The sequence below is a fragment of the Manis pentadactyla genome, chromosome 6 (assembly GCF_030020395.1).
Source record: "Manis pentadactyla isolate mManPen7 chromosome 6, mManPen7.hap1, whole genome shotgun sequence".
Classification (NCBI taxonomy): Eukaryota; Metazoa; Chordata; class Mammalia; order Pholidota; family Manidae; genus Manis; species Manis pentadactyla.
The window spans coordinates 17663885-17691851 of NC_080024.1; the positions used below are offsets into that span (position 1 = coordinate 17663885).

Here is a 27967-nt window from a genome sequence, read left to right on the forward strand (position 1 = left end):
GCCTAGAAACGGCCTCTAACCACCTTCTCTCCGCCCCTTAACTTTCCTCCTCCGACTCTCTCCGAGAGCATTTCCGGTTCCGGCTGTCTGCCGGAGAGGACATGGCGGTTCCTTCGTCTGCAGCTCCCGGGGAGGAGGACTGGTAACTTTGGGGGGTCATGGGTTTAGGCTGACCGCCTGGATCGTGTCCGGGAGACTAGCGGCGGCCGCAGACGGTCCGTACGGCGGGCATGTGGGACGGAGCGAGGGATGAGGGATGGCAGAGACGCTGACATCTCTCACTAAGATAGCTTCTGGACAGGGGAGCGGGTGGGTGGAGGGGTGTTAATCTGAGGAGAGGAGCCCGGATCTGCGCCAGCCAGGCCATTTTGGGCAGCGCCTTATCTGGTTCGATGGCTTCTCTTGGCCTCACCGATCCCATTCTCTCCCCCTGAGGTGGACTTGCTCAGGGTCCTGGAGGATGCCTGTTCAACAGATTTGCCCACCTCCCTTTTACCTCTTGGAACCGATGTCCACCAGCTCCCGTCCCTCTTTTCCCTTGGATCAGCCTATTTCCGCTGAGGCTTACCTCAACTTAACCCCCTCCCAACAGCACTGAGGGCTATTGTCTCAATAAAGCTTTACACCTCACAAAAGTCTCTCCGAGCCCTTCTCTTGAGCATTCTTAACAAGACACCAGAACCTGAAGGACTCTGGGTTTTGGAAATAGTATGAATGTGGGATCACTCCACATTTTATTAGCTGTGTGATGCTAGCCAGGCCACCTAGCTCCTGTGAGTCAGTGACCTCCTCAGACGTAAAAATGTGGGTGTGGCATCTACCTCCCACTTAGTTGAGAGGATCAGAGTGGATTTGTAACTTATATAAGCTTCCTTTTCATTACTAACTCTAAAGTTTAGGCACCTTAAGAGACTAGATGAGACCTGACGAGACAAAATGAATTGCCAAAAAATACATAATAGCTATGACTAGGAATCCAGGTTGACTCCAGATTTTATGTTCTTAGTACCAAGACATTCTGCAATTCCTTGGTTCTTAGTACCAAGACATCCTGCAATTCTTTTTTTATCACCTCACCACAGCCCAGCCCATCCAGTCGCATCCCATCCTTCACATCCAAATCACAGAGTCTGTGGAGTTTTGAAAGGCTTCCTAATGGAGGCTGCTTCTCAATATTTCATTGGTTCAGAGAGCCCAGCCAGTGCTGGCCTTTTTAAGACCATCTAGACTCAGGGTTTTCAAACTGTTCAAGGGAACTTTGTAAGACTCTAAGGAGACACTTTGAGCCACAGAGAGAGCAGCAGTGATTGCCCACCTAGCCTGTGGTGCCCTGAAACTCCCATGCTCTTGTCAACTAGAACTACTTCACTGTTATCTATTTTATATTTTGAGGTGTCTGACTAAGACTTAAGTTTTGAGAACCACCAAAATATGTGTTAAACTAGGGCAGCCCTGCTCTGGTGAAGAGGGCAAATATAACTACAAGAAAGCAAACCAAGCATGCATCTTTTCATGTATTATCTGGGTAGAGCTGTGGACTCAAGCCACTCATCTTCAGTGTCGTTACAAATGATGTTTTTGTGATTAAGTGTGTATCCTCTGACTTATATCAGGACCACTGGATCCTGACCTAGGCAGATTGATCTAAATCAACCAGACAGCAAAGGTCATAAATAAATTAATACTAACTGGGCAGGTTGATCTAGATCAACCAGACAGCAAGGGTCATAAATAAATTGAATCCTTTTCTTTCCTTTTAAGGAAGAACCGTTAGATACAAATAGGAAAAAAAAGAGAACATAGATTAGCCACTATGGCCAAGATGCTATTAGGTACTTTATGTAAACAAATCATTTTTCATCTTCACAATAACCCTACAGAGTATGTGATATCTACATATGGTAGGACAGGATAACTCAGGCTTACAGAGATAAATAGTTGACCCTTGAACACAATGTAGGGATTAGGGGCACCGACCCCCCCCCCCATGCAGTTGAAAATCTAAGTATAACTTTTGGTTCCCCAAAAACTTAGCTACTGATAGCCTATTGCTGACTGGAAGCCTTAACTGGTAACATAAATAGATTAACACATTTTGTATGTTATATGTATGATAACTGTATTCTTAGAACAAAGTAAGCTAGAGAAAAGAATGTTTTCTTAAATTGTTGCAGATCTTCAAAACATTTTTCATATATTGAAAAAAAAACACATATAAGTGGACATGTGCAGTTCAAACCCATGTTCAAGGGTCAACTCTACTCAGATCATGTAGCTGGCAAGTGATTGATACCTATTACTCCAAGGCTAAGGCTCTTCCACTACAGCACAGCCTTTATACCATCAGGCTCTGTTTTGTTCACGTTGATATCTCCTTTGGGAAGGCTTAGGTTTGACTGGTATTGGCAACATATAGACCCTGGGTTCCATGTGAACAGTGGTGTAGGGAAGGCCAGTAGTGGAACTGGTGACCTCAGTGCTCATCAATGGCTGTCATATTTCTGAGTCAGAGAGCTGGTCACTGAGGAACAACCTACCGTGTGATGAAACTTAAGCAGGGAGTCAGGAAACCTGGCTCTGGTCCCAGTTCTGCCTATTAAGCCTTGAGATTTGGGCTGGTCATTTTCACCTGCCTGGGAATCCATTCCTCATCTGTTGGCAGAAATGATCTCTGTAACTCTGATTCCTGTGATTCCTACACCTGGCCACTTGACAACTTACGGAAACATACTTCCCCCATTTTTATGGAGGTTAGCAAGAAAGTGCACTCAGGCAGATTACCTTTTTCTACAAAAGCCAGCCTTCATTAGCCTTAGCAGACTTTTTAACAGGGAAAGCTGTAATGGTGAGTCAATCTTTCCCTGTCTCTCTAGGGTCCTTTCCTCTGAAGTCGAGGTGTTAGAGTCTATCTATCTGGATGAACTACAGGTGGTTAAAGGAAATGGCAGGTATGTATTCAACTAGAGGTGGGCAGGAGTCCCCTTAGTAATGAGAGTATTCTGTGCAGAATCTGAGAGCTTTGATTCAGAGACAATGTTTCTCTCATATAGACAAAAACTCTTCCTTTACCCACCTACTCCCACTAAAAAGAAAAAGCTCAGTGCTCTCTTCATCGCCCTGTGTTACTTACTCTCATCCCCATCTTCCCCAGCCCTCAAGCCCCTGCCCAGTCTCATCCCAGGTCTCCACTTCATTCACCTTCAGATCTTCACCATGGGAGATCTACATCACCCTGCATCCTGCTACTGCAGAAGACCAGGATTCACAGTATGTCTGCTTCACTCTGGTGCTTCAGGTCCCCGCACAGGTGAGGCCCCTACTTTGTGGTAGCAAAGAGAGGAAGGGGAGAGGCCCTGGAGTGGAGTGCTTGAGCAGTAACTTACCTTCTCCCACTAGTATCCCCATGAGGTGCCAGAGATCTCTATCCGTAATCCCCGAGGACTCTCGGATGAACAGATCCACAAGTAAGTTGCGCTGGTCAGAGCTGGGAAACCTTGGGATGCAGCTCGGTCTGGTGAGGCAGACCTGATGTTTGCTTTGCCCTCTTCCTCCAGGATTTCACAGGCACTGAGCCATGTGGCCAATGCTGGGCTGGGTACTGCCATGCTCTATGAACTCATTGAGGTAAGAGGTGTGCTAGCCTGGCAAAATGTCCTCTTCAAGCTGGAGCAGTTTGTTTCAAGGGAGGCCATGAGCCTAGAATCAAATACATCTGGAGTCATGAAGTTCTTGTTTAAATAAGACCTGAATTAATCCAGAAAGATGAGACTCTTGTTTCAAAAAATCCTCCAAAAGGAGTTTTATAGCTTCCCCAAGTTGCCTATTCCAGCATCTTGACAGGAAATTACATTTCCTCTTTGACTTGCATTTTTCCTGTTACAGCGCATTTCTTGTTTCCTTGGCACTGGCAACTGAAAGTAGCAAGACACGAATACTGCCTAAAAGATTTAGTCATAAATGAACATTTGAAGGCTAGTCTGCCATTGGAGTTGAGTAGAAAAGTAATGGTTCTTTTACTTAGTTTTCTACCCTAGCAAAGAAAATAACCCATGGGAAATAATCTGTAGAGCTACAAGTGAATATACCCGGATAACTGTTGTTCTTTGATATTAAAAACACACAAATAGTTTGGTTTTCCCCTACTTCTGAGTTTTTAAGAAAAATGTTCAGAAAAGAATGAAGGTGGGTGGCCTAGAGTCAGAGAGAGTGGGCATACGCCACTGTAGCACTCCTGAGTCAGGCCTCCACAATGCAGCTTTGAACTTTATGGAATTCCAGAGTGTTAGCTATTCAAACAGCAGTGCAAATGTGTTATTTCATAGCTCAGCTCAATGCCTTTTGAATTCTTTGTCTATTTGCATTGTCCATGTCACGATTTTTTCTGAAAGCTGCAGAACAGACTCACTGGGGGAGTGATACTCAAAGGTGTTGACCGAGAAAGGCACCCCAGAAGATATTTTAATTGAACATTTCTTTCTAAAGGTGTATTATTTTCATCCCTAAGATGAAATATTAAAGGTGGAAAAACAGTTCAATTGGATTTTGCAGCAGGGCAGATTTTGGGAGAGGGGCAGGGACATGGAGGAGGATTGATTCCAAGCAGAGGGAGCATCAAGCAGAAAGGCATGGAGACAAGGTAACATGCTGGCTTGGTGGGAGACAGTCCCGCTAGTCACGTTTGGGAGTAGTAGACATGCTTTGCTCACAGCCCTTGCCACTGCTTCCCTGTTTGAACAGTGTCTTCTCTCCTCTCAGAAAGGGAAAGAAATTCTTACAGACAACAACATTCCCCATGGCCAATGTGTCATCTGCCTCTATGGTTTCCAGGTGGGTTTCTCCTGGGATCTGGGGTCTGCTTGGGAGTGGAGGGCTCATGAAGGAGCTCTGATGCGATGCGCTATATCTGTCCTCCCTCCAGGAGAAGGAAGCCTTTACCAAAACACCCTGTTACCACTACTTCCATTGCCACTGCCTTGCTCGGTACATCCAGCACATGGAGCACGAGCTGCAGGCTCAAGGACAGGAGCAGGAACGACAGCATGCCGCCACCAAACAGGTCGACCCACCAGCTCCTGCTCTCACCTGACACCAATAACTCTCACAACAGACTTTTCTGTCCACTCCTGTGCTCCTAACATTTTTAGGGTCATAGATACCTTTGAGATTAACAAAAGTTTACCTTATCCAGAAAAAAAGGGCATCTTGATGTACACATAACTGCATGCAGTTTCAGGGTTCCCAGACCCCTGAGAGCTAGGCATCCCCTGCTGTGTATCCCTCACTGCCCAACAGGCATGCAACCTGTCCTTTGTCCAAGCCCTCCATAGATGAGGCTGCCTGATAGGGTCAGGCAGCTGGACAACACTGGACCAAGAAACAGGTGTGATTTCTCCTCTCTTTTTAGAAGGGTGTCGGTGTCCAGTGTCCGGTGTGCAGAGAGCCCCTCGTGTATGATCTGGCCTCACTAAAAGCAGCCCCTGAACCCCAACAGCCCATGGTAAGGGAACTCCCTCTAATCTGAGCCAGGAATATTGGCATTCTCCAAAGAGGGGGGATGGCATCTTGTCTGCCTCAAATGAGGTCTCTGGAATTGGGCTCTACCTGCTGGGGACCTCTGCAAAGCCACAGCTCCCACTAGGCCTAAGGCTTCAGGAGCCCAAATCTGAGGGACAAACCCAAGAACCTCATGGAGGCCTGAGGAAGTTCTGGAAGAGCAGGGATTCAACTCGCCTTATACTGTTTATTCTTTCCTCTCTGCTATTCTGCTTCCCTACAGGAGCTGTATCAGCCTAATGCAGAGAGCTTACGCCAGCAAGAAGAGCGCAAGCGGCTTTACCAGAGGCAGCAGGAGAAGGGGGGCATCATTGACCTTGAGGCTGAGCGAAACCGGTACTTCATCAGCCTCCAGCAGGTGAGGGAAGGGTTTCTCACTCCTCCCCTAATGCCACCAACTTTCCTACCAGCATCCCTCTGCCGTGGCCCTAGGTGAGTTTTGCTCTACCCAGAAAGGCTGTAAACTGATGGTCAGCTCAGATAGTGGGTGAGGGGCCTGCAGGCCCTGCTTTTAGGAAGTGCATCTCCCTCGCTGCATCTGCTCGCTTCTTTCTAGCCTCCAGCCGCTTTGGAACCTGAGTCAGCTGTAGATGCTTCCAGAGGATCCCACCCACCTGGTGCCCTTGCCACAGAATTGTGCACCTCATCAACTGCTCAACCCACCCTGTCAACTCCTCTGCCTGTGACCTCGCAATACACGTGTGAGAAGATTCCAGGGGCTGGGCCAAATCAGCAAAGGTTGGGCGAGACCCAGAAAGCTATGCTAGATCCCCCCAGGGCCAGTCGAGGCCCCTGGAGACAGCCTGAACAGAGGCACCTAAAGGGAAGGGAGTGCAATGCCCCTGAAGGTACCAGTGACACCCAGGAACTACGACCTCCTGAGGGGCCTCTCAAGGAGCCCATGGACCTAAAGGCAGAACCCTGTAACCAAGGGGTTGATGGTCCTCCCCTAGAGAAGGGGCCTAGCAACTGGCAGGGTCCCCCATCCCGCAGGACTCGGGACCGTGCTCGCTGGGAACGCTCCAAGGGGTGGACACCGGGTTCTTCCTACCCCCGTCTGCCTCGGGGTCGGGTAGCCCACCAGCCTGGTACTCAGAGGGAGCCCCTGAGCTTGGAATCTGAGGATGGTTCCTAGCAGTACTGTCGGGGGATGGATTTGGGGCCGGGAGGGGGGAAATAAAGAGATTTGGCCTTGTTTGCTCAGTAGCACCTAGTCTCTGAATTATGACTCTCTTTGTAAATTCCTAGCAAAACTAGTGTGGGAGAGTAGCCCCAACTTTGCTCCAGAGTCTTTTCCTGAGAGATCAGGGTCACAGTAAAGAGGAGTGTGACATCTCAGCTAGTGTGGTGTGTTTCAGGGAAAACTAGTGAATGCCAACATTTAAGCAGAGTATGCCATATAACCATGTATATACCCATATTTTTTATACTTTTTTTGTTTTGAAAGTGTTTAGGTAGAGGACTATACATTTCCCATTTACTAGTGTCTCTTTTTGCCTCCTTGTCTTAGGCTATACCCCCAGCACTACATGTGGATACCTGACGCCACTGTAGGCATTTGTAATTGCAACCCAGTTTCTTAATCAAGTACCAATACAGGGAGGTAGGAAGGGAGGTCAGAGACCAGAATAGTGTGGCAGGTGTTTTATTGATCTCCTAGAGGACAGCTGAGTACAGCTTGGTTGTCACCTCAGAGACTCAGCATTGTGAATTGCCCCTGCAGGGTCATTTTTGTACAGCATGAAGTAGCCCTGCACCTGGGCAGGACTGATCTGAGTTCTAGCTTGAAGGACACGTTCTGCAAAGGCCTCAGCCAAGGAAGATGCTTGCCCAGGATAGAACCTCTGGAACATCTGGGTCAGCTGCCAGTGTGAGCAGTAGCCCACGTACTCTTTCAGGTCTACTCGCCCGGGACGTATCAGAGCAGGATCCAGCCTAAGAGAAGGCAGCACAAGAAGAGTCCCAGGCCACAGTACCACTAACACCCCCAAAAATGATGGTCCCTCTGAACCTCCTGATCCTCCCAAGGCCCTGGGGGGTGGACTCTTGCCTCAGTCTCAACATAACCTCACTCCTTACCTGTCAACATGGTTGGTGGTCATGAACACAATGCGTGCCTCAGTGGAAGCTACACCATCCAAAGCATTGAGCAATCCACTGAAGGTGAGACGGCCTAGACCTTGGTACTTCACTGGGTCTAGAGGAAGGCAGAGACAAAGAAGCATGGGTGGCCATAGCCCTGCTTAAGATTAACAGCCCCTCTCCTATGTGCCACATTCCCCTACTTCTCAGTGCCTCTTGTGAGCTCTTGGTGCTAAGCTAGGCATCCTCTGGGCCTCGGGATTTATACTTTGTTCCACTGTTCCTCACTCCTATACACCTCATTTACCCTCATTCAGAAAGACTTCCCTTACCTCAACTCCCCTCACTTACTCTCTGCAGCCAGGTCTCGACTGAGAAAGGCAGCATCCACGTCCTCCAGGAGCACCAGGCTCTGCTGCGGGGCCATGCTCAGCAGGTGGTTGAGCCGGTCATCGGAGAGGCTGGAGTCCGTGAGACTCAGCAAGCAGATGCTGTGCTCCAGTTCCCCGGCCAGGGCTGTGCTACGGAGGATGGGATGACAGGAGGCTTACAACCTGGGAATTGGTCCTGGGACCCAGCTACTTGTTCCTCTGTATGAGGTGTTCTCAGAGGCCCAACCCTTCTGCCACTCCACCCTAACGTTTCTCATGTCCCATGTTTATCCTGGTCCCTATTCCCCACATTTATTTCCCTTTCTAGCCCCATTGGCCCACTTTTTCCCCAGTTTGAGGATTAAGAGAAATTTCAACCCTACTCACATAAAACTGCTTTTTCCACAACCAGGGGGCCCATAAAGCAGGTAGCCACGTCTGTAGGGAATGCCTAGGAATATAGCCAGGATGATCATCAAGACCTAAAATGAATCGTGTACTCTGTCCGAAATGTCCACATTCATTCCCAACACTGCCCCCTGGAGAACTGATGATCTAGAACTGAAGAGATCATCCCCTTGGCCAATTTTTCTTTCCCCTTCGTTTCTGGAAATTAGGCTACAGCTTTATACATTCCATCTGGCCAGAGACCAGCCCCTTTCCTCCTGCTCTAACACATCAAAAACAGCCTGGTGAAGACACCAGCTGCTGCTTACCTCTGTCGGTGTACCATTTGGGGTTATCAATGAATTCCCGGATGTCTCTGACAATTCGGTCAGCCAGACCCTGTTCTAGAACCACAGAACTCAGCGGCCGGCGGCGGCGTGGATAGCCAAAGGTACGCCATTCAGAGCCCATGGCTGTGTACATCACCGTTTTCCCTTCCTCTTGCTGCAAGGCTAGCTCTCGAGCTGGGAGGGGGGAGATGAGACAAAGCCAGTAATTCCTCTCTCAGCCACACAACGAGGCATCTGTGCCTGGTTCCCTTGGCCCTGCTGGCCCCTATGAACTCAGATTCTCCTCTCCAAACTTCTTTCTGATGTCAAATATCCCCATCCCTGCAACTCCCCTATAAAGCCTGTGTCATCTCACACCTTCCTCCAGGATGTTGAAGAAAACCTTTCGGTCAGTGCCCAGAGCTGTGAAAGTGACAGATTCCCACGGAGTCCCTGTCTGCAGGTCTATCATCTGCATCTCTCGGCTTCTTTCCACTCGGATCCATTTCCCCTGATACCTGTAAAAGGATGATCAAAATGGGGTCAATGAATGGGTCAAACCCAGCTCCCTTCATTCTCTTCTACTCTCAGAGCCCTCCCTGACCCCCAACCTTACCAGATAAAGTGGTTTCCAGGGCTTGGGACAAATTCAAACTTAGTGGAGATGCGGCCACTCTCATGCTGAAGGTACGAAGTCTCAACACTGAGGTGCTGAGTACGGGTACTGTGACGGGTGAGCCAGGTAAGCAACCAGGCATAGCTCCTGTCTCGAGCAGGGACTTCCAGTGTGATCATGTAATGGCGCCGAAATGCCACCAGACCCAGTTGGGCACCCTTCCGGGCCAGGGCCAGGGCTGTGCCCACACCCACTAACCCAAATCCAGCCCCAAAGTAGGGATTGTCCTTCAGGGCCAGAACAAAGTCTGAGAGGGGCATCTTCAAAGGGAAACACCAAACCTTAGAGGCCCTGAATCATTTTCAAAACCTGGGGGTGGGGAATAAAGGGGATGGGACAACATACAAGATTAGTTTAGAAACTGAACCCCACAATTCCTCCGTACATTGGTCCCCTCCCTCCTGCAGAAGCTAGGAGCAGAAAGGGCAGGTCAGCACTTCAGTGAACTTCAATGTCCTCTCTTTGTGGGTGGGAGTGGTGCTGGAATGCAAGGACCGAAACTCCAGGCCCCTCATTCCACTTTGTCCTTCATTATCCTGTTCATACCTCAGTTTCCTGCCAGAGGACTTTGAAGATCCATAAGAACTGAGAGAACAATGTCACCAACTTAACATCAGGGTAATGGATGGACAAAAATTTGGTGGTCCTGGGACCAGCTGAGATGGAAAGGGGCCCAGTGGCCAGAGTTAGCACGGGATGAAGATATTCTCTTCCACTGACCAGTCAGTAACCCCATGCTTTATTACCATGAGTAACATCCCTTAAATATCTTCTTTGCATGTTCAGTTCCCTTTATTACCTCCCACCTAAACTGTCTCTAAGATGATGTTTAATTCTTGAAACGGCATCTTAATGGGTCTTCATCTCCTGCTTCACCAAACTGCCAGAGATTCAGCTCTTCATAAGGATCTACTTCAATCCTATTACACACCCTACTCCAACACCTCCAATGGTTGGTTCTCAACAGACCCCTGAATTAGGTTAAAGTCTTCCGCCTGGTACTCAAAACCCTCTACCACACGGTACCCACTTACCTTTCATGGCTTAGCTCCTAATACACTCTGCTGAACAAATATATCAAGCAATCCCCTCCTTGCTCAAGCAGTTCTCCTGACTCAGAATGGCCATTCTAATTTATTCTCTCCTTTCTCTCCAGTTGAAGTCCTGCCCATCTGCTACTCATCCATGGAGATCCCCAACCCCCTTAATAAAACGTGACCCGGTCCAAATCTAGGCGGTAAGATCTCGAGGGGTAAGAGGCTAGATCGCTTCCAGTACTCCTCCCCGCCCGCGGCCAATTTGCTCAGCACCTGGGACGCAAGGCGGTGAACTAACAGTAGTGACCACGGCTGAGGCTCAGAGTAGGATCCAGAATTCCAAAATACCTATGTAGGGAAGGCCACAGACAAAGCCCTTCCTGCTCCGGCTACTAGTCGAACGCCCAGAAACCCCCTTCCGAACTCCGTTCACAGCCCAGCTCGCCTCGAGCATTGTGGCTGAGAGTAACCTCTCACTCCGCCCCCTTACCGCCATGACTCTCTGGCCCTCTCTCTCTCGATGGTGTCACCCCTCTGCACTTGAGGGAAGAGCCGTTCGGCCCCGCCCCCTAGCTCTCTCACCTACTTCCCGCCACACCCACCAAGAAGGCCATGCCACTCTGCCCCACAACTCTCTATGGTACTCCTTAGGCTTCATGGCTGGGGGAAGAGGAGAGGGGAGGAGAAAAGAGAGAGAAAACCATAGAGTACTCCCCCAGCCAACGAAAGGAAGAGAGAGGGGTCTCCACATGCCCTGTGTCCTAAAGGCGGCTGGGCCGGAGGCGGTCGCACAAAGGGAGTCCCGGGAGGCCGCTCCAGCTCTGGCCAACCACAGAGACGCCGCTCCCACCGGCCCGGGGCTGGGAGGTGAGACGCTGCGCGGCATAACTATTAGGGAGTGCGGGTGGAGGGGGCCGGAGGCAAAAGTTGCTCGAGCCCCAGGATAAGGGTGGGTCTGGGCGGTGGGAACCTCCAGGAGGAGGTGTTGAAGGGGATACGCCGACGAGCTGGGGCCCCGCTGATTCATCACTTCGGTCGCCCCAGTGCCTCAGCCGCGTCACTATTCTGGACCCAGCCGGATTACCCGCTGCCCTCTCACAACCATAATCTTGACTATGCTCCACCCCAAGCCCTGAAGGTTACAAAACGGCTTCCCATTGGCCAGCTGTTGTGATTCCCGCCCCTGCCCAACGATGTAGACGCTGTCATCGCCTCCACTTTACAGAGATAGGAAACCTGAGGCCCAGAGAAGCGAGGTGACCGTCCGTCCAAAGGCCACGCGGTGAGTCAGAGCCCACAGGCAGGTGAAAACCCGGGTGCCTTGGTCCCCAGGCCGGCTGTCATTTTTTTTCTCCTGGTCTTCTCCCTGCTTCAGTTTGTCATTTCTCTTCCTCAGTGCCCCTGCCCCAAAGATAGCTCATTTCTTATCTTGTGCCCATCTGTCTCCCACCACACCCCGCCCTCCAGGGACTGAAGATTCAGGTTCTTAATCTAGACAGCACCGTATCCTCTTTGGCTCCCGCCCTGAGGCCGTATATGCTGAGCTAGAAGATTACCCAGAACATTGACAATACAGTAAGTGGAGGCTGCGGTTTCCAAAGATCTGCCGACCACCGAGGTGCACTTGCCTGACATTTTCTGAATCCCCCTTATGCAAAGTTTCAAGGTGCAGGATTCTCACCTGCAACCTAATTTCCTAGCTCTAGGCCCTTACTCAACCATCATGACTCAGTTTCGTGAAGTGATTACTGTCATTCTTGTTAATTACTAATTATTCATCTTAAACTAATTTCAGCCACGCATAATAGAATATGTAATTTAGTTGGCATTCATTTCTCAGTTGTATTCCAGGGTTCAATATGAGGACATAGTCAATGAGTTTGAGATTTCGCCTGGTGTGTTACTTTATTAAGGTACTGCTGGTTTGGTATCTTGGTAGAAACCTAGCTTTACTCCGTTGCATCTCTGGGTCTACAGTTCTTCACTAGAATCTGCTTACTGGTCTAACTTGCACATATTGATGGTGATTTGTGTAGTGAAGTGATAGTGTCAATAAATTCCATTCAAAAATCTCCAAGTCTAGGGAAGGAGACTGCTAGGTAAACAACAGTGCAGTTTTTGATAGAACTACATACAAGATGCCGTCAGGACTCCAGAGAGATGAACAGTGTTGGGAAGCCCTTAAAGTACATGTGACACTTGTGCAGACTCTTAATGGATAGTTAGGAGTTGGTTATCCAGATGAGAGATGGAGAAACAGAAAAGGTCCGTCAGGCTGAGAGAGAGGAAGAAAGAGGAGCATGCGTGAGGGTAGGGAAGCAAAAGAGAATGTGGTGGGTCGGGGGAATGGCGAATCATTGGTATGACTGGTTCAGAGAACTCTTGAGGGAGAGGTGGAAGATGAGTCTGGAGAGGTCAGCAAGAGCCAGATCATGAAGGAAGGGCCTTATACCCATGCTAAGGAACAGTGAGATCATAATAATGGGACCTCTGGGATCTGTCAGCCCCACCCAGTTTTGTTGCAGATAAGGAAACTGAGACCCAGATTGCTTAATGATTTGACCAAAGTCACTTAGCTCCAAGAAATGAAAACTGCAGTCTTTAATTATTGGCCAAAACTTGTTGGCTCTCTTCTAATATTGATCCCTATTAGCATCTTTATATTTTTTGTTCTAAACATTGTCATGAAAAAGAAAACTTGTAGGTTAACTAGGTGTGGCATGCTACCATGCATGGAAATGCCTAAATGGGAAGGAACTGGGCTGTGCACCCACACCAGCTGGGGAGAAAGTGAGAGATCTAACCATATTTTGTTTGGTCTCTCTTCTGGTTGCCTATCAGCACTTAAGAGTCCACAGCATACAAGTCAGTGTGATGACAGACCCTGTGTTGGACTCCCAGTCAGCCAACACAACTGGGGAGATGAATGGACTATGCCCTGAGCTACTGCTGGTCCCCCCACCCCTCTCTAACCCTGGAATCCTGGAGCCCATCCAGAGCCCCTGTCCTTCTGGAAACTCCACACCTTTGCCTGCTGACCCAGGCTGCCTGCTGGTAGAGGCCACAGCAACTGAAGAGGACACAGGGAACATGGAGATCATTGTGGAGGCAGTAGCTGGAAACCTGTCCCCAAGTGCTCCTGGAGAGACCTCAGGTACAAACACAGTTGCTAGCAGGCCAGTGGGATAAGTAGCCCTGAGGTTTTATCTGTGCTATTTTTTGATCCATTTTTATAAATGTGATGAGAACACAAGGTAGCACCCTATTTTTGTACTTAGAGATGTTGTAATTTGATTTGCAGTTGGTCAATGTTGATTGAAGACTGGCGAGGTGGTGCACAACCTTGTACCAAGCTTGTGGGAGACTCTGTCCCTATGAGGGCCTCATTGTCGGCTAGGCGGTAATCCAGAAGAAAAGCCCTTTCTGACACCCCTGCCCAATCCTTACTCCTGTAGTCCTTGGGGATCCTTTCCACCATATTGACCCTCCTACCCAGAAACTGCAGTGAGGAATTAGGTAAAAAGGCCCAGCCTCTCTACCACCCTGGGTTTGGCAGGGCTTCCCAGAAGTCATCTGGTATTCTCCTGCCCTAGTTTCTCACGTATAACACACTTGTAGCTCATCCACGGTATGTTGTTAGAGTGGGAGTTAAACACCAATGTTTATGCTAGAAGAAAGTTTTCCCCTTTATTCTTCCTATATCTACAGCCTCTTATTTTTAGGTAACTTCCTTGTTTTGTTTTTTAACTGCCATCTTCCAGGAACAGTTGCCACAACTTCCCTTGACAGTGTAGTACAATGACAAAGAAGACTGGGAAAACTTAGCTAATTTGATCATAAAACATTTCTAAACTTATATTGCTAAAAGAAATAATTTAAAAAGAGAAAGAACCTGGGGAAAACATTTGAAGTGCATATAAGGAAGAGTTGATATTTTAAAAATTGAAGGAGTTCCATAGTAAAAAAGAAACAGTATTTATTTAAGAGAAAAAGAATCTATATGCAACTCACTAAAGAAATAAAAAGTTATTAACCGTAAGGATGCATAATTTCACTAACACACAAATTCCAGTTAAAAATAGTTATGAAATGCCATTTTTGTTTCTCAACTCTGGCAAAAGTTAAACATTTTTATCCAACCTAGTGTTGGTGAGGTGCTGGGGAAACTATATTATAGCTTATGAAGATTATAAATTAGCATAATCTTTTGAAGGTCAATTTATCTACATAATAAATTTTAAAATAGGCATACTCTGACCCAATAATTCCACTTCAGGGATCTGCCTTTAGGAAGACTCATCCACATGCACAAAGATAACAGGGATAAGGTGTGCAGGGCAGCTTTATTGTAATTGTTGGTAACAACCCAAATGTCCATCAGTCAGGGCAAAATTTCATTTTGATTTATCTATGCTCTGAAGTACAATAAACTAGACCAAAAAAATACAAGATAGATCTAAAGGTGCACCACACAGATTTTAAAAAAAAAAGAAAAATCTGCAATATGTAGCAAGTGGAAAAAAAAAAAGCAAATTTTAGAAAAATGACCCAAAACTGCCTGAAAGGATATGGAGCAAACTGCAGGTGTGAGGGTGGTAGGTGGTTATCCTTTCTGTATATACTTACCTTTCATTTAATTTGTTGCACTAAATTTTTATTCAAACAAAAAATAATAAAGAGAAAAAAGGCCACAGACAAACCTGGGCTTGAGTCATGGCTCCACCATAAATAAGCATGGTGGCCTTAACCTCACAGAATTGTAGGTCCCTCTTCTCTTAGGAGTGGGGACCCAAGTGAGTGTTCCTAAGCCTTTTTTAAATCAAAGTCCTGCCCATTGCTTAAGAAATGGCAGTGATTATGAACATGTTTTGGCTCTTTTCAAAAATAGTGTTCTCCATTTTATGAATTACTGTGCCTTTGAAACTCTCTTCACAGAATGTGAAAGTATCAATTTGTCATTTATATTGCATGTATTATCCCTAGATTGTCATTGTCTTCTTTTGAAAGTTTCTCATTTTTTATTTGGGCAAAATATATTGCCTTTTCTTAATGCTTTCTAGAGTTGATTAATGCTTGTTATATTTATCCAGCAAATATTTATTATGTACCTGTTTTGTGCCAAATACTGTGCTAGATACTGGGAATCCAAACACATGTGCAAGATAGTCACTGCCTTACAAGGTATTACAGTCCAGGTGTAGAACCTGACTTAAAGTCCATCTGCACTCACAAATGTTAAAAGATTGGCCTACAGTTTCTACTAGTAACTAACTCCTGTGAGTCTCATTCCATCTGATCCTGTGCCTTTCTGTCGGTCCTCTGCCTGCAGGTGTCCTGGTAAAGGTGGTGGAGGTATACTTCTGTGAGCGCTGTGAGCAAAGCTTTGCAGAGCCCACTCTGCTGGCCCTGCACCAGTGCACTGAGACCCTTATACAGCCTGTGCAGGGCCTTTCTAGCTCCCCAAGTTCTGTAGAGCTGCCCCCCAGCAACCTCACAGTCTCTGGCCCTTTACAGGGCCAGAGCCCACCAGATAGCACCCTGCCATGCCCTGTGTGTAGACAAGAATTTGCTCAACCCCAGGCCCTGAAGAGCCACTTCAAGAATCACCGGGGCACTCCTGACACCTTCTCCTGCCCAGAGTCTGGCTGTGTGTTCTCCGCTGAAGATCGCAAGGGTCTGCAGCACCACCTGAGGCAGACCCACAGAGCCGTTCCTGTGCCCTGTTCTTTCCGGGGCTGCCCCCTGCTCTTTGGGAGTCAGCAGGGCATGGAGCTGCACCGGCAGACCCATTACCCTTTCCACTGCAACCACTGCAGCTTCATGGGCTCCAACATCAAACTCTTCCGGCAGCATCAACGGAGCCACGGGCCCAGGACCCAGGGAGAACTGTCTGCCGTGCGGTGTCTTCCAGCCCAGGAGCTGCTGCCAGGTAGGAGACCAAGGGCCCAGCAGTCCCCTGCCTGGAATGCAGCCACAGTCAATGCTGTAGGAGACGCAGTTCTTCCCAGTGCCATGAATGTGTGCATGAATGCAAGGGAAGGCAGAGTAGTGGTTCAAGAGGACAGAATTACTGGCTGACATAGGAAGGCATCTAACAACCTTAGACCAATCAGAATACATGGGACAAAAAGGAAGTTCTTTGTCCATGACTTGGCTTCAGCTACTCTGTGGACTTGAAGTTAGTTAACCAATATTCTTTTCTGATTGGTTTCAGAATTTCCTGAGGGCAGAAGCCAAAATGCCCATCAGTGCCATAGCCACTGGAGGAATGCCTAGGGGCTCCCTTCTGGAGCATTTGAGATTGGGCAGGAGAAGCTAAGGTTATTTTAAAAAGAAACCGCCAAGTGGGGAGGTGCTTAACTGAGTCTTACTCCTCTTGGTCTCAAAAAAGAGGGCAGGGGTAAGTAGAGGAGCAGGAGGAAAGAGAAACCGGACCAGCAGAGGCCAGAATGCTGGTGAGAGAGTTTGGTTTGCTAAGACTCACTGGTGCTCTGTTCCCAAAGAGAAGAATCCTCTTTCCTGAAAATTGTCATATGTCTTTGCCTTACTGAGTTAATTGGCGCTATTGAAGGATAGAAGGGATGGATTTGAGGGTGTGATCCGTAATTGCTGAGTTGGGCTTCTTAGTATAACAGTTTAGAGATCAGGATACATTCTTCTGCACTGAGTCATTAGCCCTGGGGACTTGAGCCAGGGCAGTGTAGTATATCCATTATCTACCTCTCAGCTCCCTACCCCCCTCCAGTGACATCTAAGTTCATACTTTCAAGGGGTCTGAAGATGGTGTTATCTGAGGTTTGATTTCCTTTAGGCTGGAGCATTACTGATTGCTGTTGATCCTTCTGTCCCTGTCTTGAGTGGAAATAGATTTATATACTTAGAACCCAAGAGTCCCTTATGCTGAATGGGGATGGGGTTATTCTGCCAGCAAGAAGAGAAGTACAAGTGTTCAGTGCTGTCGTTGGCTCTTGTGGACATCATCAAGTTTTATGTGCCTCCAGCTCCCAAACTGCCAGGGGAGGAAGAGTCTTCAGAGGAAGCAGGTACATCCTTGCCTGGGCAGGAACCAGCTGAAGAGGAGGATGTAGAGGAAGAAGAGGGTGGCACCCTGAAGGACCCCCAGAGAGTCTTGGAGAAAGGCCAGGGCAGGTCTCAGCAGTTGGAAGGTAATGACATGATGAGGCTTGAACTTATTGCTGGAGGGGAAGAGTGGATTGTGGCGAGCATGGCATCGAGGCTGTAGGGTTTTGTTTTCTGAACTTTGGTTCAGATTGTTTTGTTCTTAGTGTCCCACTTTGACATGTCTAGTGGAAAAATGATAAATGGGTTAAGACTAGTAACACAGAGGAGAGGTAAATAGAGTCTGCTCTCCTGGACTGGTTTTCCTCAGGCAGAAAGCTCTTTTGCAGGGAAGGGGAGGGTATTTTCATAGTATAAAGATACCAGAGGTTATTGATGATCCTGTCTTGTCTGGCAGTGAGCCCCTTAAGATTTTTTTTCTGAATCCTTGCTTCCCAATTTTCCAGTTCAGTAGAATAACATTTGAAACCCAGCCCACAGGGAGTTCAAGGGAATAGAAAAGATCTGATTGTATTTGTTACCAGCTCTCTATGATCTAGACTTCAGTGAGCTAGTGTTTGGAAGCAGGAGTACCTTCTTCTCTTCCCTATGCTCACTCCCTGTGGGGTTCTTTTCCATCCAACCAACTCTGCTGAGCCTCCTGCCTATCCCCAGGAACAAGGGCAAGAAGAACAAGAATACTCCATCCAGACAGCTGTTTGAGCAGCTCTAGACAAAGACTCAGGAATAGTGAGTGGGTGACTGTGTAAAGCACTTCACACAGGCCACAGTGATGCTGAGAAGTCCTCATGATTTTGTTTCTCTAAACACTGGAATTTCTCCTTTCTTTGCGACTACAGTGTTTGAGATACTATTGGTCGATTTCCTGGAGAGAAAGGGGAAAGGCCATACAATGTTTGTTTGTGTTTAGGCAAACTGTGATTCTCCCATTATTTGGCCAGCCCCTGATCTATCTAAAAATCTTGCTCTCCACCCTCTTTGCCTCTCTCTCTCTCTCTCTCTCTCCCAGGGGATGTGGCTTCTGGCACGGAGTCCCTCTTCAAGACCCACATGTGTCCAGAATGCAAGCGCTGCTTTAAGAAGCGGACCCATCTGGTAGAGCACCTACATCTCCACTTTCCAGACCCCAGCCTCCAGTGCCCCAACTGCCAGAAGTTCTTCACCAGTAAGAGCAAGCTCAAGACCCATCTGCTGCGAGAGCTGGGCCAGAAGGCCCACCGCTGCCCGCTGTGCCACTACAGTGCAGTGGAGAGGAATGCACTCAACCGCCACATGGCCAGCATGCACGAAGACATCTCCAACTTCTACTCAGACACCTATGCCTGTCCTGTGTGCCATGAGGAATTCCGCCTCAGCCAGGCCCTTAAGGAACACCTCAAGAGCCACACGGCTGCGGCTGCAGCAGAGCCATTGTCCCTGCGCTGTTTCCAGGAAGGCTGCAGCTATGCCACACCTGACCGCAAGGCCTTTGTAAAGCATCTGAAGGAGACCCATGGGGTGCGGGCTGTGGAGTGCCGCCATCACTCGTGTCCCATGCTCTTCGCCACAGCAGAAGCCATGGAGGCTCACCACAAGAGCCACTATGCCTTCCACTGCCCCCACTGTGACTTTGCCTGCTCCAACAAGCACCTGTTTCGCAAGCACAAGAAGCAGGGCCACCCCGGCAGTGAAGAGCTGCGCTGCACCTTCTGCCCCTTCATCACCTTCAACCCTGTGGCCTACCAGGACCATGTGGGCAAGATGCATGCTCATGAGAAGATCCACCAGTGCCCTGAGTGCAGCTTTGCCACCGCCCACAAGAGGGTGCTCATCCGCCACATGCTGCTACACACCGGTGAGGTCCTCCATCATGACTGCATGGTAGTGGTGATGGTGAGGATGGCAGACACCATCAGACATACGAAGGGCTCTGCATACACGGTCTCACTTGACCTAGTATTGGTAGAGATCAATGTAGTATTTTCGTTTACAAATGAGCCTTAAGTTGAGTGTCCCTCGGCTAGTAAAATGGTCAAGCTAAGTTTTGAATCCAGGTAGTCTGATCCAGGACCCGTGCTCTGACCGCTGTGGTATTGTGCCCCACCCTTAAGTCCCGTCCAGTAATGCCCACCCCTCGTCAGGCTTGAGCGGTCAACATCCAGCCTGTCAAAACGAAGAAACCCAGGCCAGGACAGATACCTTCCTTGGCAATTCAAGTTTTGGGACATGCTGTGAGAGACTGGAATGGGAGAGGGGAAGGGGGATTGAGCCGTTCATATGTGTTATAGCCTTGGCAGCCATGACACCGAAACATGATCGTGTCTGATGTCTGATGAACTGGAAGCTGTAAATATTTCCACTTAGATTCTTCATTGGTTCAGCACATTACCGATGCTTTGAGTGACAACCAAAGCAGGCTTCCTGCTGCATCATTATCCCATTTGTGATCTCTGTATAATCATCTGTGGATTGACAAAACACTTAAAAAATCTCATAAAAAACTCTGTAGTTGGGTAGGACAGTTTTTAGGCAGCTTAGGGCAAAGCCATTGTTGTTCCCATTGAACAATTCATTTCTGTACATGCTTTAGTCACAGAATCTCATTTTCCTGAGGCCTTTCCTAAAGGCCTTAAGTCTATAGAGTACTTTATAGTTTACAGAGCTTTTTCACTACATAGTATCTCATTTAATCCATAATAACAATCCTGTAAGGAAGACAGGTTTAGATGAGTAGCTGAAAATTTGAATGGCCTGATTCAGGATCACACAGCTAATGTCAGAACTAGAGCCAGCACACAGCGTTGCTTGCCTTTAACCATAGAGAAAGGGGTGAGTGGGCTGGCAGGGATAACAGGGAAGGGTCCTGAGGGAACATGACCCCAGCTTCTTAGAGCCAGGTCTTGACCAGTTACATGGTCCTTGAGTTCTTGCTGAAACCACTGAGTGGTCTGGGACATCTCATTTAATCTTCATATCAACCACGTGAGGTCTCTCTTTAGAGACAAGGAGACTGAGACTTGGAGGGGTTAAGTGACCTGCCCAAGGCCGCATAGTAGTAAGCTGGGATTTGAAACACCACTTAACAGCTTTGTAATTTCTCTTTGCCTCAGTTTCTTCCCTGTAAAATGGGGTTATCATAGCACCTTCCTCATAGGACTGTTGGGAGGATTAGGTAAGAGGGCATTTTTAGAAAGTGTTTGAAAAGGTGCCCGGCACATAGCACCATATAGAAGTTGGCTCTTAATATCTTTATTACTGCATGAACACCAGAGTTAGAGTTCTTAACCACTATGTTGTATTGTCTAATATTTTCTCTTTCTCTTCCACAAAACTGGAAGGAATTGGGCCAAGCAGAGCGGTTGTCTTTAGTCACATGCTTTAGTTGGGGGCTGTCTTTAGTCACATGTTTTTTTTTTAATTTTTCTTTACTATTACAAGTTTATTATACAAGTTGCAGCTCAGGAGCAGCCAAACAGAAGAGATGCATGGGCAATGGATAGGAGGAAGAGGTAGAACGCTCAGCCACACTCCCAGCACATCTCTGTTCACCAACCCAGAAACTCTGCAAATGTCCAGTTCCCCTCCCCTCCCCTCCCTAAGATGTAGAGGAGAGCTGTAAGTTCCCACCCTTTAGATGGCTCTAGTGACCAGCTCCCACCCTGTGTCACTCATTAGCATAAATACCGATGTGGGCCAGAGGGGCTAGTTAAGAATGACAAGACATTCCTATCACTTAGGAAATCCCAAGGGTTTTAGGAGCTCATTGTCTGGAACCTGGGACAAAAACCAGATTGTTGGCCATTAGTGCCTACAAGTGGTAACAAGCAAGCGTGGACTTCTGCACTAGTTTGGGGAAGCTCAGTCTTCCTTTTCCTCCCTTCCATTGGTGTGGGAGTGGCAGAGTAGCTGTCTGAGGGGATCTGTGAAGATCTGTTGTGATCTACCCCAGGTAGCACATGGGGCTTTTGCTCCTTCTTGGCCTCAGGGCAAGCTTGCTGGGGAAAATGGTCTGTCTGCTCACTCAGTCTGTGTTGACCTGTGTTCTCTTCCCTCTCTTGCCCACACCAACATCCAACAAGGTGAGAAACCTCACAAGTGTGAGCTGTGTGACTTCACGTGCCGAGACGTGAGCTACCTATCCAAGCACATGCTGACCCACTCCAGCACCAAGGATTACATGTGCACCGAGTGTGGCTATGTCACCAAGTGGAAGCACTACCTCAGTGTGCACATGCGAAAACATGCAGGGGACCTCAGGTATGAGCACACACATGCCTCCATCCCTGTCCCCAGAACCTTATACTCAGCTAGCCTCCTCTTGAATTCAACTTGTGGCCCCATTGCTCTTCTGGCCCCAGAGAGATTCCTTCTAATGCCTCTCAGCCCCATTGCCTGGAGCTGGAATCTTTGCCTGTGGTCCAGTCTGCCTGGTGAGAGCCCTCTAGGCTCAGGGAAGGGACTATCTACCTGGAGTACATGCCTAGAGACTAAGGTGTCACTTGAGTTCTCAGAGTCCAGTTCTGGAAAAGTAGATTAGACTATACTTGTGGCCCTAATCCTGGCTACTTCCAAATCCAGGCAAGTCCCCCTCTGATCTATGGGCACAGCTGGTTACGGGGTTTCTCCTTAGCTTTCATGCCTCCATGGGAGAAGAGGAACTAGGCACAGAAACCTGCCCCTTAGGGCTGTAGCCAGGTAAACTCCCTAAATGTCCACACTGAGTTGCTGATTCATGATGTCTTCCCTTTAGGAAGCAATATGGAGTAGGGCTTAGAACACAGGCCCTGAAGCTAGATTGCCTCTGGCCTTCACTTCCTTTGTAACACTAGGCACCTTACTAACTTCTGTGCTTTAAAGTCTCCTTACTGTAAAATGGATACCTCTTTTATAGGATTGTGTAAAAAAAGATTAAATTAGGTGATATATGTACAATACTGAGTATAGAGCCTGGTCCATAGTAAGTATGTATTTCCTGACTGTCGATTGTTATGATTGATTTATAACTGTGATTGCGCCCTCCCCTCCCCACTGCGCCCCTTTCCTCTTTGCCAGATACCAGTGCAACCAGTGCTCCTATCGCTGCCACCGGGCTGATCAGCTGAGTAGCCACAAGCTGCGGCATCAGGGCAAGTCCCTGATGTGTGAGGTGTGTGCCTTCGCTTGCAAGCGGAAGTACGAGCTGCAGAAGCACATGGCTTCCCAGCACCACCCTGGCTCACCGGCCCCACTCTACCCCTGTCGCTACTGTAGCTACCAGAGCCGCCATAAGCAGGCTCTGCTGAGCCACGAGAACTGCAAACACACCCGTCTCCGGGAGTTCTGCTGTGCTCTCTGCGATTACCGCACCTTCAGCAATACCACTCTCTTCTTCCACAAGCGCAAGGCCCATGGCTATGTGCCTGGGGACCAGGTCTGGCAACTCCGCCATGGCAGCCAGGTGCCAGAGGGGGCCAGGCAGTGCCCGACACCCCCACCAGACTCAGAACCCTCAAGCCATCTGTCTGCCCAGCCTGAAGGGTCAGACCACGACCCTGGGACTATAGTGGATCCCAGTTTGGACCAGGGCCTGCCAGAGACCAGTGAGGACAGCGCTGGAAGAGACAATGGCAGTGAGGTTCCCCAGGGGGTTGGCCTGGTTGGCAGCCCCAGGCCAGCAGAAGTAGATGAGGGCGGCTGCACTCTACACCTTGAGGCCCTGGGAGTAGAGCTGGAACCAGTGGCTGAGCGACCTCTTGAGATTGCTGAAACAGCCCCTGTGGAGTTCAGGCCCCTGGATGCCTCAGGTCCCCTGAGACTGCAAGGGCCAGATGGACCTTTGGCAGAACTGTCTACCTTTGAAGGTGCTGGGACTTCTGGCCTGAGTACTGAAGAGCCCATTCTGGAAAAGCCTGTTCCTGAGACCCTCAGAAATCCCCCTTCCTCAGAGGACCCCCCTAACAAGTGGGAGGGAACTGTCAAGGCAACTCCATCCACTGAGACAGCACCCCTGCTCCAATTCCCTGAGTCAGAGTCTTTACTCAAGGCCCTAAGGAGGCAGGACAAAGAACAGGCTGAGGCGCTAGTACTGGAAGGGCGGGTTCAGATGGTAGTGATACAGGGAGAGAGGCGGGCCTTCAGCTGCCCACACTGTCCTTTCATTACCCGGCGGGAGAAGGCCCTGAGCCTGCACTCCAGGACTGGGTGCCAGGGCCGCCAAGGGCCCCTGCTGTGCCCCGAATGTGGGGCTGGCTTCAAGCAACAGCGTGGCCTTAGCACCCACCTGCTGAAGAAGTGCCCTGTTCTGCTCAGAAAGAACAAGGGCTTGTCCAGGTCAGATTCCTCTGTCCATCTGTATCCTCTGCCCCCAGGCAGCCAGGCCGCAGAAGATGCCGAAAGGGGGAAGCCCCCACCTACCCCATTAGAAGTAGAGCTAGTGCTCCCAAATGATGCTCCTTCTGAGCTTCCTAGGGAGCCAGAAGAAATAGAGGAGCCTCTTGCCACACTCTCTGGCTCCTCAGTCCCTCCTTCAGGAAACTCCTTACCCACAGAGACCCCTGAAAAGTTCCACTTTGAGCAGGGCAAGTTTCACTGCAACTCGTGCATGTTCCTTTGTTCCCGGCTCTCCTCCATTACCTCTCATGTGGCTGAAGGCTGCCGGGGGGCACGTAGTGTGGGGGTAAAGCGAGGGCCTTCTCAGACCCAGCCTGTTCCATCCCTGCAGAGTAGTGTGGACTCTGCCCCACTAAACAACGTGAATACAGAGTGCAGCCCTGGTGATGGGGTCACAGCTCTGGTTCCAAAGCAGAAGGGGCCTCGCTTCTCCTGCCCGACATGTCCCTTTAGCTGCCAGCAGGAACGTGCCCTCAGGACTCATCAGACCCGTGGCTGCCCCCTTGAAGAGTCTGGAGAGCTGCACTGTGGCCTCTGCCCATTCACCGCCTCTGTGGCTGCTACCCTGAGGCTCCACCAGAAGCGGAGGCACTCCACCATAGCCCCAGCCCGAGGCCCCCGGCCTCCCCTTCAGTGTGGGGATTGTGGCTTCACCTGTAAACAGAACCGGTGCCTACAGCAGCACCGGCGGCTCAAGCACGAGGGAGTGAAGCCACATCAGTGCCCTTTCTGTGACTTTTCCACCACCAGACGGTATCGGTTGGAGGCTCATCAGTCCCGACATACAGGTGTTGGCCGCATTCCCTGTAGCTCCTGTTCCCAGACATTTGGTACCAACTCCAAACTGCGCTTGCACCAGCTCAGGGTACATGACAAAACACCCACCCACTTCTGTCCACTCTGTGACTATAGTGGTTACCTTCGTCACGACATCACTCGCCACGTCAACAGCTGCCACCAGGGCACACCAGCCTTTGCCTGTCCCCAGTGTGAGGCCCAGTTCAGCTCAGAGACAGCACTCAAGCAGCATGCTCTGCGTCGGCACCCTGCGCCTACACCCCCAGCCCCTGGCTCTCCTGTGGAGGCCACTGAGAGCCCCTTGCACTGCTCCCACTGTGGGCTGCTGTGTGCCAGCCGTGCCAGCCTGCGAGGACACACCCGTAAACAGCACCCACGCCTCGAGTGTGGGGCCTGCCAGGAGGCCTTCCCTAGCCGGCCAGCCCTGGATGAGCACCGGAGGCAGCAGCATTTCAGCCACCGCTGCCAGCTCTGTGACTTTGCTGCCCGGGAGCGGGTGGGCCTGGTGAAGCACTACTTGGAGCAGCATGAGGAGGCTTCAGCAGCGGCAGCAACCTCACACAGGGATGGGGGTGCTGGCCAGCCCCCTCTGCACTGCCCTTTTTGTGACTTTGCATGCCACCATCAGCTGGTACTGGATCACCACGTGAAGGGGCATGGGGGCACCCGGCTCTACAAGTGTACTGATTGTGCTTACAGTACCAAGAACCGGCAGAAGATCACCTGGCACAGCCGCATCCACACCGGGGAAAAGCCCTACCGTTGTCACCTCTGTCCTTATGCTTGTGCTGACCCCTCTCGCCTCAAGGTAAGGTCAGAGACCACAGGGGCCAGGAATGAAAGGAGTACAGGTTGTGGAGGAAATTACCTGGGTTCTCTAATCCCGACTCTGATCTTTATCAAGTTCCTTAACTTCTCGAAGCCCCAGATTTCTCATCTGTAAAAGGGGAATAAATCGTTCACAGGCTTGTTGCAAGATAAAATTCCATAATACATGCTTGACATGATAAAGGCATGTGATAGGTCAGGGATAAGCTAGATAATAACATCTTAGGTTTTTTGAGCACTTACTATATGCTGAGCACTAAAACTTTAATCCTTTCAAAAATATGAGACATAGTCACTATTTCCCATTTTACAGGTTAATAAGCAGAATTAGGGGTTTAAGTAATAATGGCAGAGCTGAGCTAGTCAGGACAGACCTAGGGGTAGACCCAGTGGGTTAGGTTGGCGTCAAAGCGGCCAGACTGGGAGACCTACCGGTAATGGAGTATGGATGAGATGGGAGCAAGGAACGGTTGTCTGCCAACAGTTCCTCTGCCTGCTTCCTCTATTTCCACATCACTGGTACCAAAGGGTACACATTTTCTAGGCATACTCTTTGCTCTTCCCTCCTCTAGTACCATATGCGGATCCACAAGGAAGAACGGAAGTATCTGTGCCCTGACTGTGGCTACAAGTGCAAGTGGGTTAACCAGCTCAAGTACCACATGACCAAGCACACAGGTGAGCTCTGTGGTTATGACAGGCCCAAGGGGTTACCCCATTCTCTGGGACACCCAGCCTCCTTGAACTATGGTGTATGTCCTTACTCAGATTCAGGGTGCACATCAGTTGTCTCACTGGGGTTAGGAGTTTGGCCAAATGGCCAGAACAGCTTCCCAACCTACTGAAGACCTGTCAGAATCACAAGAGGTGAACCTGAGAGTCTGGGCATATGCACTTTGCCAAAGCTTCCCAGGTGATTGTGGCACAAGGTCACCCACCTCCCACCGAGAAAACGTAGGGACTCAAGCATGAGTGCCTGAGGGCCCATCAGCCTGGTTCCTGCAGACAGGATGGCACCAACAATGAGTAAAGAGGAGAAAGTGGAGGTTTCACCTGTTTTAACTTACCTTTTCATTCCCCTGGGGTTGGAGTCCACGAACTGTGGGTTCTCAGAAAAGGGTCAATGATATTATGCCTGTAATTATCACATATGATCCCCCCACGTAAAGGAATTAATCAAGTGCATTTCAAGGCTCTCTGTGTCTATGAATGCTGCTCCTTTCACCTCTACCCCTTCTCTCTCAAGCATTTTCTTTTATTTCTTAAGTTGAATGAGGAGTTGTATTTAGTAGGATTCCCAAGTACCATGAGTATCCCATGACCAAAAGGGGGTTAGAATTGCCCATTTGGAAACCCTGTCATATTTGAGTGTTCATTGCTGTCAAGTAGCTACTAAGGGGTCCAGTTAGTTATCAGCATCCATTGAGCACCCCATTGTATACAAGAGGCTGTGTTGGGAGAGCATATCAGGTAAGACTGGAACATTCCAAAGACATGGTCGTTAGTCAGCTAGCTGCTTGTGTTCTTTATGCTTAGGATCCCAGTGACTCTTATGGTCCACTGAACCTGTTCCACCCCTGTCAGTGGTGATTTGTTCCCCGTCCTTGCCCTGTCCTACAGGACTGAAGCCATACCAGTGTTCTGAGTGTGAGTACTGCACCAACCGGGCTGATGCCCTGCGTGTGCACCAGGAGACACGGCACCGGGAAGCACGGGCCTTCATGTGTGAGCAGTGTGGCAAGGCCTTCAAGACACGCTTCCTGCTGCGCACTCACCTCCGCAAGCACAGTGAGGCCAAGCCCTATGTGTGCAACGTGTGCCACCGTGCTTTCCGCTGGGCCGCCGGCCTGCGCCATCACGCCCTCACCCACACCGACCGCCACCCCTTCTTCTGCCGCCTCTGCAGCTACAAGGCTAAGCAGAAATTCCAGGTGGTCAAGCATGTGCGCCGGCACCACCCTGACCAAGCCGACCCAAATCAAGGTGTGGGCAAAGACCCCAGCACCCCGACAGTGCATCTGCACGATGTGCAGTTGGAGGAGCTCAGCCCTCCCACTCCTGCTGCTCCCCAGACTGGACCTGAGGGCTGAGAGCCCCCCACGCCTCCCACATAAGAGGCACACAGACTGGAACCAGAGCTAGCCTGAGGAGTTCAGGGCCTGGGAAGAGCTGGCTTTGGGGTATCAGGGTGGCTGGAAACCCCTGGGACTCTGGCTATAGTACTTTGAAATTAAGAGTATATAAAAGAGAAATGTGGACCACAATGGAGTTCTTGTTGAGGCACAGTTTTTAACCTGTGAGTTCCTAGTGTTCTTCACCATCACTGAGTCCCCGCTGTAAGATCTTGGTTTTACCCATTCTGTCTTCTCTTTCCCTCCTATCAAGTCCTGTTTTCTTTCATCATCCTCGGAACAGTTGTATCTAACTGCATGTGCTGTTGTGCCTAATGCTCTATAAAGCATGTTAAATAGATGATTA

The 27967-nt window shown here is 49.3% G+C and overlaps 3 protein-coding genes across 12 annotated transcripts; 2 read left to right on the forward strand and 1 right to left on the reverse strand.

Annotated features, from left to right (window-relative positions):
• Nucleotides 1-23: 23 nt before the first annotated feature.
• RNF25 (ring finger protein 25) lies at nucleotides 24-6770 on the forward strand. The gene is made up of 10 exons (XM_036915407.2): nucleotides 24-142; nucleotides 2874-2948; nucleotides 3205-3307; nucleotides 3397-3464; nucleotides 3555-3624; nucleotides 4756-4827; nucleotides 4919-5056; nucleotides 5405-5497; nucleotides 5777-5911; nucleotides 6110-6770. The coding sequence occupies exons 1-10, from the start codon at nucleotides 102-104 to the stop codon at nucleotides 6686-6688; spliced, it is 1374 nt and encodes a 457-aa protein (XP_036771302.2). The 5' UTR covers nucleotides 24-101; the 3' UTR covers nucleotides 6689-6770.
• A 412-nt stretch (nucleotides 6771-7182) lies between these two features.
• On the reverse strand, nucleotides 7183-11546 carry LOC118927390 (mitochondrial chaperone BCS1). Of its 4 annotated transcripts, none has more exons than XM_036915531.2 (8): nucleotides 11406-11546; nucleotides 9339-9707; nucleotides 9101-9240; nucleotides 8723-8917; nucleotides 8394-8457; nucleotides 7987-8156; nucleotides 7633-7750; nucleotides 7183-7488 (listed from the first exon to the last, which is right to left on the reverse strand). In XM_036915531.2, exons 2-8 carry the CDS (start codon nucleotides 9656-9658, stop codon nucleotides 7239-7241), a joined length of 1257 nt encoding a protein of 418 aa, XP_036771426.2. In that variant the 5' UTR covers nucleotides 9659-9707; nucleotides 11406-11546; the 3' UTR covers nucleotides 7183-7238. The 4 variants fall into 4 exon arrangements, with proteins under 4 accessions (XP_036771426.2, XP_036771447.2, XP_036771437.2 ...); XM_036915552.2 differs by having other exon boundaries at nucleotides 11434-11452; XM_036915542.2 differs by lacking the exon at nucleotides 11406-11546 and adding an exon at nucleotides 10926-11005.
• On the forward strand, nucleotides 11083-27967 carry ZNF142 (zinc finger protein 142). 7 transcript variants are annotated; one of them, XM_057503552.1, is made up of 11 exons: nucleotides 11088-11302; nucleotides 11480-11717; nucleotides 11903-12010; nucleotides 13277-13589; nucleotides 15765-16364; nucleotides 17437-17601; nucleotides 18525-19349; nucleotides 21574-21751; nucleotides 22547-25469; nucleotides 26062-26167; nucleotides 27110-27967. In XM_057503552.1, exons 4-11 carry the CDS (start codon nucleotides 13310-13312, stop codon nucleotides 27577-27579), a joined length of 5547 nt encoding a protein of 1848 aa, XP_057359535.1. In that variant the 5' UTR covers nucleotides 11088-11302; nucleotides 11480-11717; nucleotides 11903-12010; nucleotides 13277-13309; the 3' UTR covers nucleotides 27580-27967. The 7 variants fall into 7 exon arrangements, with proteins under 7 accessions (XP_036771351.2, XP_036771340.2, XP_057359535.1 ...); XM_036915456.2 differs by lacking the exons at nucleotides 11903-12010; nucleotides 27110-27967 and adding an exon at nucleotides 26258-26674 and having other exon boundaries at nucleotides 11083-11302; XM_036915416.2 differs by lacking the exon at nucleotides 11903-12010.

Coding starts and splice junctions, on each gene's coding strand:
- RNF25 (XM_036915407.2), top strand. CDS start 102: ATGGCGGTTCCTTCGTCTGCAGCTCCCGGGGAGGAGGACTG. Junction 3,465..3,554: donor TCGGATGAACAGATCCACAA/GTAAGTTGCGCT, acceptor CTCTTCCTCCAG/GATTTCACAGGCACTGAGCC. Junction 5,912..6,109: donor ACTTCATCAGCCTCCAGCAG/GTGAGGGAAGGG, acceptor GCTTCTTTCTAG/CCTCCAGCCGCTTTGGAACC.
- LOC118927390 (XM_036915531.2), bottom strand. CDS start 9,658: ATGCCCCTCTCAGACTTTGTTCTGGCCCTGAAGGACAATCCCTACTTT. Junction 8,157..8,393: donor TGTGGAAAAAGCAGTTTTAT/GTGAGTAGGGTT, acceptor CATCCTCCGTAG/CACAGCCCTGGCCGGGGAAC. Junction 7,751..7,986: donor TCGAGACCTGGCTGCAGAGA/GTAAGTGAGGGG, acceptor GCCTTCCTCTAG/ACCCAGTGAAGTACCAAGGT.
- ZNF142 (XM_057503552.1), top strand. CDS start 13,310: ATGACAGACCCTGTGTTGGACTCCCAGTCAGCCAACACAACTGGGGAG. Junction 13,590..15,764: donor TGCTCCTGGAGAGACCTCAG/GTACAAACACAG, acceptor CTCTGCCTGCAG/GTGTCCTGGTAAAGGTGGTG. Junction 19,350..21,573: donor CCACATGCTGCTACACACCG/GTGAGGTCCTCC, acceptor ACATCCAACAAG/GTGAGAAACCTCACAAGTGT.